This window comes from Plectropomus leopardus, chromosome 22 (assembly GCF_008729295.1).
Source record: "Plectropomus leopardus isolate mb chromosome 22, YSFRI_Pleo_2.0, whole genome shotgun sequence".
NCBI classification, from domain to species: domain Eukaryota; kingdom Metazoa; phylum Chordata; class Actinopteri; order Perciformes; family Serranidae; genus Plectropomus; species Plectropomus leopardus.
Window position 1 is genome coordinate 20,592,816 of NC_056484.1, and position 12,564 is coordinate 20,605,379.

At 40.4% G+C, this 12,564-nt stretch overlaps 1 protein-coding gene across 3 annotated transcripts in view; it reads left to right on the forward strand.

The window, feature by feature from the left end:
- The first annotated feature begins 1,067 nt into the window (after positions 1 to 1,067).
- Positions 1,068 to 12,564, forward strand: part of nap1l1 (nucleosome assembly protein 1-like 1) — a 35,687-nt gene continuing 24,190 nt past the window's right edge. For 2 of the 3 annotated variants that reach the window (XM_042511091.1, XM_042511089.1), the window contains exons 1-4: positions 1,068 to 1,175; positions 7,914 to 7,952; positions 9,844 to 9,932; positions 12,180 to 12,282. In XM_042511091.1, the coding sequence (XP_042367025.1) occupies positions 7,936 to 7,952; positions 9,844 to 9,932; positions 12,180 to 12,282 (209 nt within the window). In that variant the 5' untranslated portion in view covers positions 1,068 to 1,175; positions 7,914 to 7,935. The remainder of the gene's footprint in view (positions 1,176 to 7,913; positions 7,953 to 9,843; positions 9,933 to 12,179; positions 12,283 to 12,564) is intronic. The other variant, XM_042511090.1, reaches the window with a different exon arrangement.

The window sequence follows — 12,564 nt, forward strand, 5'->3', positions numbered from 1 at the left end:
AGCCACCCCTCTGCTCTGATAAATTAAGAACAGTCCCTAAATTAAATGGATTTGACTTGAAAACTGGGAACATGAGGGTTTAAGTGGTTAAATTGATGGAGGAGTTTATTGCATGAACCACTTTATGATGCTGATGGCTGAGGAAAATTAAAATAGTGATGACTGTGACATTAATGGAATGATGCTGATGAAAGTGAAGGATGATAACAATGAAGGTAACAGTGAGGAAGATGATGATGATGAGCTTTGTATTAGTTACTGATGAAGACAGTGTCACTGCTGAAGGATGATGGAGCTGCTGTTGAAACATTGCAATGAGATGATCATGATGCTGCACAAGATGATGATGATGATTAAGAATGAACTGGTTATGAAATTAATAATGAGGTAGTAGGGGTGATGGTGATTATAATGACAAGAACGAATGAAATGATGAAGGGGATTATTCAATGATGAGAAGATGATGATGGTGGTGGTGATAATAATCCTTCATCCCCTTCTCCCCCCAGCATAGGCAGTGACACTCAATTTACGGCCTGCGGGCCAAATCTGGCCCGGGATAGGGTGCTGAGTGGCCCCAACCATTTTCTAATTCACAATAAAAATAAAGTCCAAAATCCTAGGAATGTACTAAAATCTTAAAACTGTCCTAAAATCCGAGAAACGTCATAAAGTCTGAGAAACATCTTAAAATCCTAGAAACATCCTAAAATCCTAAAAACCTCCTAAAATCCGAGAAACATCCTAAAATCTTAGAAAAAAAGTCCTAGAAATGTCCTAAAATCCCTGAAACATTCTTATATCCTACAAATGCTGTGAAATCCTATCTCAAAATCCTAGAGACACCCTTAAATCCTAGAAATGTCCTAAATTCTTGAAAATATGAATGGGGTTGCTGCGACTGGCCCCTGGCCTCCTTTCATCTTGCACAAGTGGCCCCCAATCAAAGCACGTTGAGTACCCCTGCCATAGGAGCACCCTCGCTTCCGCCCCTCCCATCACCAGCGTTGCCTCGGCGACTGCCGGTTTACGTGATGACGTCGGATGTATATGAGCGCAGGCGGCGGGATCTCTCTCCCTTTTACCGCCATCGGAGCGGAGTCTCTTTCTTCCCCGGGACCTCTTCACTGCGCAGCGCCGCTTCACCCAGTGCAGCCTCCGGCCAGACAGCGAAGGTAAGAAGGGACAGGACTTGGAAATGGCTCCGGCGCCAACGCCCTACGCTCGTGCTTCGTCTCGGAAGTTACATTTCCTAGTCTACTGCTTTAATTCACAACGGCAGAAGAAGACGGCTCCGCTTTGCTAATGCTAGTCAGACAGCGGCAGCAGCCATTGAGACTGGCTCCACCATGATGTGTTACACGCGCTTAAAAAAATAATAAAACAACGGTTATCATGTATGTCCGTTTCCCTTGGTTAATACGACAACCATAACATTTACATAAACGACAAAACGTCGCGTAGTTGCTGTAATTGTCGGCGTTTTTCGACATTTGTTGACACGTGTCTTGTTTCTTGTATTTTTGGAGTTGACCTTATTTTTTGGAGGATGATACCCAGGGTGGGGAACTGTGGATGGGAGTCTGGACTTTAGAGGCTCCGCGCGAGGCGGTGGGTTTAACTAGACAGCCGGTGTTATTACATAACGAAAGCCGGTTATAACACGGTACCGGAGCGTTGGCACCACTTACTAGCTAGTCCATATTCTCCGGCTATGATACCGAAGCTGTTCCTCCCACTTGCTCAGCCCCAAGTAACGTTAGTGCGCATCAAGCTAGCAGCACATAAGCTAGCTTAAGTAGCCAGCCAGTGCAGTGACAGACCGGGCAGGCCGGCTAAAGTTAGCCTGTTTACTAGCCTCGGGCTCGGCTCGTTTGTGAGGGAACCAAGTTGACATTTGTTGTTTGACGTCGGACGGTAAACGTTTCAACAGGTTGGCTGGCTCTGCTGGGTCCAAATTAAGTTTTTAAAATTTGGCTTCGGAGTGTGCAGGCACCCACCCAGAGCTTTTTGTCATTGATGGCTTGAGCATGCAACACGTGGTCGCTGGGCAGGATTATGAGGAAAGGGCTAGTACCAGAAAGTAAAAGGTCTGTTTGGTCAGTGTGCTGGACCACAGATGGTTAACCCTATAACACCTGCATGGACATCAGATTTCTGGTGCTGCATTCAGACGCCTTTCACAAGTATAAAATAGTAATAACAACAATATCTTAACTTATACAGCACCTTTTAAAAACATAGTTTACAGAGCGCTTTAGCTAAGCAAAAGTGAGAGTGTATTCTTGCAGAGGCATTATAACTACTAGAGCCAAACAAAAATGCTAAAGTAAGGCTAGACAAAATTTAAAGAAAGAAAGAACACAATCAGGCAAAAGTAATAGAAGAAAAATGGATGATAATGAGAAATTAAACGAATGTAAGCAGTAAATGCGGGATATATAGTAATAGAATTACACAAGATCGAGACAGAAAAAAGAATACATTAAAAGATAAATTAAAATATGACATTACATAAATATAGTTATAGTTCTAAAATTAGTTTTAAGAAGTGATTTAAAAAGTCGGTGATTGTGATAGATTTGTCTCCTCAGGCAGGCATTAAAACGTCTGAAAGCTGAGAAAACTGGTTTGATTTTTGTCAAAACAGGAAAAATCTCTTGCAAACTGCAAAAAAATGGTAAAGGGTGACAAGAAAATGATCTGAAAATTAGCGGGGGGGATTATTAGATATGATCAAAAAGAAAAGAAGGAAAAATGTCCAGAAAACTATATTTATGATTCCCTTAATTATGTATTTAAAATTATGTTAAAGAAACAGGGATTTTTAGCTCTTTCTTTAAGTCATTTTTCTTGTTTTTATTTATTTATTTTTTTACTTCAACCTTATTTTCAGGGTTGCTTGTCCTCCTCTTCCTGTGTTTTTGAAAGAAATCCAGTCAATCTGCTCAGGTTTCAAAGGGTTAATACAAAGATCTGAGAAAACGTGAATTGTCTGTCTTTTTGTGATCGGGATTAGATGATTAAAATCCCTATTTGCGTATGCTTGGCAGTTGCATTCCAAGCTGAACGTGACTTGTTAAATCTGTAATGTCTGCCAAATGTATTGGATATGTCTCAAATCATGAGTCATCACTTGGACAGGTCAGATGTGAACATTATCCTCATGAGATGTGATTATTAACCCTTTGAAACCTGGAGCAACATCACTTTTCTTGTGCTGCTTTCAGATGCCTTTTACAAGTATTTAAACCATTGAAACCTAAACAAAGTAGTGTGATTTGTTTCATAAAACACAGGAAAAAGGTAATGAGTAATTTGGCAAGAGATGTTCCACAGATTTAGACAATTATTTTAAAAAAAAAAATAAGGAAAAATATAAAAGGCAAAAGGTAAAAAAAAACAAAAAAAACAGCTAGGCTGCTAAAAATATATTTACAATATAATTATAATTTCTTTCTTTTCATTTTTTTTCTACTTTTTTTTGGTAATGTCTGTATTTTTTGGGTCATTTGTTCTTTCATTGTTCAGTGCCTTCTTCCCACGTTTTTGCAAGAAATGAAGACAATTTGCTCAGTTTTCAAGGGGTTAAGATGCCAGAATGTTGCATAGACATATTTAAACATGAACAGGTTTCCCCAGAACTTCCAAAGTGGCACACATGACATTAACACACACAAAACTCCTTCCAGACATTATTCAAATTGATTAAAAATGCTGGACTTGTCTCCCAGCTGAGCAGTTTGCCCATATGTTTACCTGCAATAATTTTGATCCATTAAGAAGCAAGTATTGACCCCAACTCGAAACACCTTGACATCACATTTTGCGCAGCGACAGTATATTTGAAAAATGTTTGCTGCTGCTAAAAGCTTTCTACAGTACTTTCCCCATTAATAATTTGGCATAATAGAGGATACAAGATGGCAGGCTGGAGGGTGTCACCTTACTTTAGATATTGTACTGTGATATGAGGCATATGTGCATCTATATTTCATGTGTCTTTGTTCATTTGGACCATTTTTGACAAGAATCTGAAAGCTTTAATGTGTAAAAAACATGACAGAATGCAGCTTTGGGTTGAGAAGTGGGACATGATTAAAGCCACAAATCAGTCAACACACAGACAGCTCTCTCCATCAGTCATTCCCTTATGGAAGAAGAAACAATTTGATCTGCCACGTGACTTTGTTCAGAGCTCGGCGAACTGTCACATCAGCTCTGGAGTTGAATAATCTTGCTGTTTTAGCTGAATGTAGGCCAGCTAATATATATAGAGATGGTGATGATATGCTGCTGAAAGAATATCCTTCCTGCTTATTTTTAAAAAAAATCTTAAAGGCCACCTCTTGGTTTGAATAATTGGCCCTCTATGAAATCTCAATGGCTGATTTTCTGATCATGTGTGAGTCCAGATGTTCTGGACTTTGGGACTCAGAGTTGTGCTGCTGTTACAGTGTTGCTATCTAATATGTATTAAGAGTTTTTTTTACTTCTGGGATGACAGGTGGATGGAAGGTGGAGGAGGATTAAGAACCTTTGGCATTGTCTGTACCTTATTGAACTGAAAGTCACATATGCTGATGGTGATATTTGACTGAGCATGAGCTCAGGTGGTGTCAGATATATGTTGATGTATATTTTAGGTTAATGTGTTATTCTGGGTTGGGTGATAATGGTAGAAATGAGATGGTTTTTCAAAAATATATTCGTCACTTGTACCTGGCCATGAATTGCCAGGAAAGTTGCAAGTCAAAATTAAACTGAGATTAAGAGGCTGTAAAAAGATCATATTGGTTTGAATAATTCTACGAAATGGGTTACATTTAAAAATATTACGTATTAAATGCACACGGAAATAGGAATTGGCAGGATGTTGTTTTTACAAATTGGTAATGGTTAATATGTATATTTAGTGGTTTGACTTTCCTATGTATGAGTCCTACAGCCCAGAAATAAGTTAGCATTTTAACACAAGTGAAAGAGACTTTGACATTTTGTTTTGCAGCATAATACATGTCAGTAAATACTCCACTCATGAGTTTTGAAGCCTTTAGATGTGTTAAAAAAGGCCAACGAGTGGCTAAATTAGACTACAGAACGTCATCAAGAGCTTATTTTTTTTGCAATAATCTAAAATCCAGTGGAAAAAATCCTATAGGCTTAATGACAAGTGAACCAGGTTACAGGTTCACTTTCGCGTGACACTGAGATTTGCATTGTGATTTGGTCCAGTGAGTACCAATCGTATAAGCGTTCCGCTACCCGGCTTCCTTTTGTGTACAGAGTATTGTGTTATCTTAGTCAATGTACTGTTGCTGGGCCAGTTTGGAGAGACTGACAGTCTTGTGATGTGCTGGTGTCATTTCCATTTCTCCATAGGATGCGAGAGACAGGTGACACAGGAGCAGTCAAAATAATTTATATTGCTACAGTACGTACTATACAGAGGCCTGTTCATAACATATCACACAGGGTCGCAAATTAACATCCACCAAACACCAAATGTGAGTAGATTTTCTGTTTGGCGAGAAAATCTCGGAGGGCTGTCCACCAAACAATCTTTGTACCAAAACAGTTACGTAATAATAATAATAATTAAAAAAAAAAATCTCTTGTATCTATCCACAAATGGCCACAAAGGTAGTTTAAAATGGAAGAATATTTCAGTTATTAGATGCTTAAATCATAACGATATCCCATTTATCTCTACATAGGAAGATCTAAACATTCTATTAAAAAAAATCAAATCAAGTTGTTATCAGCAAAAACACCATAATATTTTTGTCCCCATGTACCTCAAAATAATTAAATATTAATGTTAAACCCAATTTGCAGACACATTGGCCAGTAAAAATATGCATGTTTGAAATTGAGTAACAGTAATCGCTTGTAGTAGTTTACTTACTAGCCGCCGATTTGCTGCATGCTATCGTTATCTGGCTGGTAGGAAGTATGCTTATATTTTTTTTCCCATCTGCCCGTCCCCTTGGCTGGTCAATCAGAAAGTTCATTTCGAACATTATCAAACATCTGTTATCATACATCTGGGTGTTGACGTTTTGACGTTGACTAGTAATGACATGATGTTTCAGGGATGGAAGCCGCCCAATCTAACACATTTCTTCAGTAACTTTTGATCTCTTCTGTTCATACACTCATATTGCATCTGAAAATCATTTCTCAGTCATCCACAAGCCAGCAACACAAGACCCTGGTTCTGAGTTACAACCACCCTAGCGATTGTGAGTTTTGACACTGTTGTTGTCACTTCCAGGTCATGATCTATCGCCTCGCTATCTTATGTGCACCGATCGCCTGTGCAGGTCTCCCCTGTCCGTCCCTTTAAAAAGGACGCCATGGTAATCCATCTCTGTAAAGGGAAGAAGGCTCTGGGAGAAGTGAGGGGTGGGATGGTCACAGTTGGTGTTGATCCTGTCTGTACCAAGAAGAGGCTTCTTTCTGAAGCAAGTGACCCAACTTATCCAAACAAAGGATTAATAAAAATGGTCATTGTCCACTGAAACCGGGAAGCTTGTTTTAAGTTTTGTTAACTCATCGTGTTATTACTGGTCTCGGAGGGCTTTTCTTGTAGAATGGTACAATGACAGCAAAGCATCATTTTAAACAGTACCACTTATTTCTAATATGGAAGAATGTTTTGGTACACTATTAATAAGCCCCAAAATCCAAGGGAGACCTCTGCATGGGAACTGAGTCAGCCTGCGTCCTGGAGAAACTTCGTTTTTACTCTTTTGTAGTGACAGACTTTATAGGCGTCTTTTAGGCGCAGCATATATACATTTAGAAGAATGTTTCTGTGTTGCTCATGTGAAAATATACCAAGAGCTGCTAGCAAACAAAGTGTCGAGCTTTGCTTTGATCTTTTATTGGATGCAGGCTGTCAGTTTAGTGTTGTTGACTGCGGCATAGGTTCCTATTGATATGCATTTTTTATGCGTTTCTTCTTGGATGGGGGTAGAGCTCACAAAGCAGTATTTTGCAAGAGTGGGATGACTTCTAGTGCTCTTTTTCTTTGTATTTCTATACGCTCTGTTGCAGAGAGATGGTGGATCTCTGCTAGGGGTGTTATTATTCTCCAAATCTTGGTTCAGACATTGATTTTTGAGGCACAGTTTAGTTCATTCATTTGGCTTTAGAACTGTTACACTCCTAATTACCACATATCGCACTGAAGTCTCTTTGGGAATCATTTGGTGACCGAAGTCTAGTCCTAGTCCTAGTCCTAGGCTGTTTGAGTAGCTTCAAATGTTCAAAGTTATGTATGTTCACAATGCATGAAAACATTATTTTCATTAAAGAATAGTACCAGAACTTCACAGTGGTAGTGCAACATTTATACAGGTGTAGAAGCAGCATGTATTTATTCAAGGAAAGTGTTTAACAGTTGCACAAATCTCTGAATTTAGAGAGGTGACACAGATTGATGCTGTAATGATACAAATGGACACACACTCACACACAGGAAGTTTGGATTCTGTTGGGCTTTATGTTAGCCAATACTGATCAATTAAGATTTTAAAGTCAACCCTGATTCCAATTGTTAGGATCAGCTCAGGACGGCTCTAAAATTAACCACAAATCTGAGGGAAAAAAGGGTCATAAACAGAGGCACGACAGAGAAATGCTTGCTGATGTAATGGCTCAGCTGAGTGTTGTTGCTCTCAACTACTCATACAAAAAAACTTCTGTGGCCTTTTTAACTGTCAATCATTGTGTTGCTAACTTTAACATCACCCCTGTAGTACTTTTAGCATCTTAAAATTAGCATCAGGAGTGATTTGCAAATGCTGTCTGACCCAGATGTGGTGACAGTGAAATGTTAGTCAAAATTAATTAGTTTGTGTCCCGCAGTATTTCTAAACTAATTACTCTCTCTTCTCTCTCCTCAGCATCACTTGAGACTCGGCAAAGATGGCAGACATCGACAAGTAAGTACACAATCCACCAGTGCTCCTCTGTGTCAGACACTTGGCCTCTCCACCACCTTCCCTGTCCGAATGCTCGTGGCGCCTGAAGCTGACAGTTAGAGGGAAAACACCTGCTGTGGTATTACTGATTTGGGCAAGGGCAGATCTACAACATGATTAAAGCCGTAAGGGCCAGTGCAGCAGGCGCTCCCTGGATGAGCCCTAATGGAAACGCTTGTTTACCAAAGCCAGGGCTGTTTGGAATGCCACGCCCCAGCTCCGATTGCATCGTGACAGTTATACACACTAAACGCACACGTAAAAGACACCTTGCAACATTTGAGTGATGGATGTTAATACGTTCCATCAGGAGTGACGCTCCAGTGGTTGTCACACAACACAGGATTGGATGCAGTCTTACACACACACACACACACAAACACACAAACACACAAACACTCCCCTGCTGGCCATTGATTTTCATTTTGTGCTGCAGACTGACAGGAGGAGGAGAGGCCATGCTGGTGAAGCTGGGTTGTATTGAGCTCTCCTGCACTGCATCTTAAAGCTAGGTGTCATGTTTCAGAGCTTGGAGCAGCATCGTGTAAAAAAGAAGCAACCTCAGTTTTGATTACTGCTGGTTTAAACAGCTGAATGGTACACTGCCCGGGCAGGAAATATGGCTGAGCTCCTTCTCAGTTATAAACAATTGTGCCCTAAACCCTTAGGAAGTGTTTGGTGCATTTCATGCACTTTTTCATTCTTCTTTTTATTCTATAATTATGGCTATATTACATGCTCATGCAGTAAGTCTAAAATTCACTATGTAATACATTCATACTGTTAAATGCAAAAAAATGCACCACTGAAACTCATTAAAACTGCAATTTTTGATCCCACAGCCATCAAAGCATAAAAAAATGCATAATATTATTTCTGTCATTCTGGGCTTTTGCCATGGAATTTTTAATTTGACTATTTTCCACCTGATGATGCCATTTTTACCATATTTGGCATATGTTGAAAATACATGCTATTTCCACTAGGTGCACTGTCACAGTCAATTTTGCTGCTAATCATTGATGTGTCCCAGGATGTGATCATCCCCTTCTTCAAATTTTGCACAAGCGTTCACCTGAACTCAATGATGAACTGATTAGATTTTGAAGGCCAAGGTCAGTCCAGTCCTTTTTAATGTGTTCTCTCAAAAAACGCTTTGAGGGAGTTTCCTCAAATTTGGTACAGCCGTCCACTTGGAATCAGGAAAGAAGTGATTGGACTTAGGTGGTCAGAGGTCACTGTGACCTTACAAAACTTTTTTTGGCCAGAACTTGTAATTTCTACAAATTTCCCACAAATGTCTAATAGAATACAACGATAAAGTGCTGACATTTTATATCCAAGAGGTCAGTGGTCAATCTTATTTTGACATATTTTTCTGTAAAAACACTTTTTTTCAACGCCATAACTCAGGAGCAGAAGAGACATTTGGTCAGATACTGACTTGGTGAAAATAATCTCAGGTGTCCACCTTAAAACTGTGCTAAGAGAGAGATCTTCTGTGCTTCTGGGCGGAGATGTGTGTGAATCATCCAAGTTTTCACAGGAACTCAAAAAAACCCCAACTCTAAGTTCTTGTTTGTGGATTATTTCAAACTAAACAAGTTTCCTGGCTTAATTCTTCAGTGTCACTGAGCAATTATGTTTTTGGAATCAGAAAAGAGTTCATTTCGGTTTACCCGTCAAAGCAGCTGGCAGGGTGGCCAGAGTAGCTGGCAGCCTCACCCGAAACATGCCAGAAGTAGTTGGTGGCCGGTGTTAGTTCTGTGCACTCAAACAGTCTGAAGTGTCTGTGTTTTTGGCTGACCTTCCCTTCTGTCTCCCTCCCCTCCCTCCGTGTCTCCCCGAGCAGCAAAGACCAGGCTGAGATGGACCCGGCAGATATGGAGGACGTGGAGGAAGTGGAAGAGGAGGAGACAGGAGAAGATGAAAACAGCAAAGGTAGGCCTGTTAGTAAAAATGTTGCAATACAGATTTTTGATGGTGTAAGTGAATGTAAAAATGGTATGTCTTAAAATATAACTTTTAATATGCGGAGTTAAGATGATGAAAACCAAATTTTGAATCAATCAGCTGTGTGAAAATGTCACTCCAGTTGCAGAAGAGTCTGAACTTTGTGTGCCTCTGCCTGGCACTGACACCGAGGAGAGTTATTTGCATGACATAATTCTGAATTGAGCCGGGAGGCAGTAATCTGTTTTATTTTGGGATCTCAGATGCTGTTTATGCATCCTTTGATGCTCAATAAATGATTCAGACGGTTCCTCATATATTAGCCTACTCCCGCCTCATTGTAGACAGATATAGATGACAGTTTGGCCTCTTTTATTTATAACAAGTTTGGACGGTGTTTTAAAAGGCAGCTTGTTAAAGAAAACTCATTCCGGCTGCCTGCGACAGATCCGTCACAGCGACCACACTCCCAGGAAAGCTTTACATGAGGTCTGGAAGCTGACGGGAGATTATAAATGCATGAGTAATACACAACTTGGCAACACGCAGCGCAAACTCTTGTTAAGAAAGCTCACATATAACACATTCACACATCAAGGCTGCTGTGTAACAACATCAGTAACCACCTTAGAGGGACCCACAAATCTCAGCTCAGAAGATACATGGAAGTGAATTGCTTAAAAGCAAAAGGTGAAACGATGTTTTTTCAGTGTTGCTCCTAATTTTTTAAGGATGCATAGATACAAATGTACATGCAAATGCATTGGTTAAATGGTAAGCTGGGGGTTTACTGGTATCTAACCTTTAACCTTGGAAGTGTTTTGCTCTCTGTTGCTATTATCTATTTCTGCATTGACCAGACCTGAAACACACCAGTAACAGCCATAAAACCAAGTGCTAATGAGCATTGATGCTGTGCATGTGCAGGAATTAATGTAAGAAAATGGATGTGAGGCAGAAAACAGGAAGTAAAAATGACATTGGCTTGTGTAGAGCAGCTTAAAGGGATAATTCGGGATTTTTGAAGTAGGGCTGTATGAAATAGTTATGTGTAGTCGGTCTATTACATACAGTAGCTGGCGGCCGCCATAGCATTACCACCTTTCTAAGCTAATGGGCCTGCCATCGGTCTCCCGAGGCTGCTCCAGCAGCGTTGTTTGTTTTTTTCCCCACTTGCCATTCTTTGAAGAAGGCAAGGAATACTAGCCAATCAGAGGCAGAGTAGGGCGAATCTAGTGGGGGAAAACGTCAGTCAAACTACTGTTGCTGTGACAGAGGTGAAACGGCAGACAGAGGAGAGGGCACAGTGCTGTTTTCATAAAAATTCTCCTGTATTCTTGTGTGCCATTGGTTAAGTAAAAGTGTAAAAAGTGGGAGCTCTTTATTATCACTTGAATAAATCAAATGTCCCCGGTGGTAGCTGACACTCCACTGATGTATCCACCCAAAAAAAAAGCATTAAGTATCAAAGCATCCAGCCAACAGCTTGTGTTGTGTGAGTTCAGACAAGCATAGGTGTATTTATTTGACAGGATGCAGAGACTTGGACAGCTGATCTATTCTAGCTGGTAACACATTACAAGCAAAGTGCCCAGGATGTGCCAACAGAGAAAAGTGACTTCCAATCTCTTTAATCTTCTCACCTGCCAACAGCGATCTGACTGAGCTTTGATAGGTGCAAGCAATGTGGCGGCCACTCGGATCGTACCATCTGTCACCTGTCTGTTTGCACAAAGGAGGAGCATGCTTTATTGCTGTCCTCCTCCTCTTGTGTCGATGCACCACTGACAGTGTGCAGGTCACTATTAACAAGGCCAGTCAGTGTTTACTGTTATTTATTTGCAATCACACAACATGCACAATATGCAGGAAACAAATGTGTTAAATGTGTTTTGAGAGATGGATGCTCTGAAAGGAAGCTGCTCTTGTACTCTGCTCCACCTCACTTACACACTCTGGTAAACACACACAGTGCTGAGATGTGCGATATACCTCAGGATGGCAGATATTGCAGAAAGGATGACGCTATAATACTGACGAGAACAAATAAAACTTGTGTTCTTGTGCAGCTGGTGGTTCCTGTCTCCAAAATGAATTTGAGCATTAATTTAATCAAACCTCCCATTCCAGTTCCCATCAAAAAATCAGCGAAAGTACCCTCTTGTGCTCCTGAGTTGATTTAACTGTCTTCATAGTGCATACATAATAACTGTATGTACGCGTTTGTGTTCTTAGCTCGTCAGCTGACTGTGCAGATGATGCAGAATCCACAGATCCTGGCTGCACTGCAGGAGAGGCTGGATGGCCTCAACGGCTCGCCGTCAGGGTACATGGAGAGGTGAGACCTAATCTTATTTTTGGTGCTAACTTAATCTTGGAACACATTTACGCAGCTTGTCCCCTTCTCCAGCTGTCAAAAGCAGAATCAGCTGCAGCGTGGATCACAGATGTTCAGTGTTTATAAGGAAGATGGTTTTAATAGCAGTAGCTACATCTGATATGAAACTTCTAGGCAACAGTCTGTTAAAAATTATTATATATTTTACAATAGTCATCATAACGTTAAGTCATTTTTAAGACGCCACTACGCCGGCAAGTATTAGGTTTTCCTGTTGTCAGT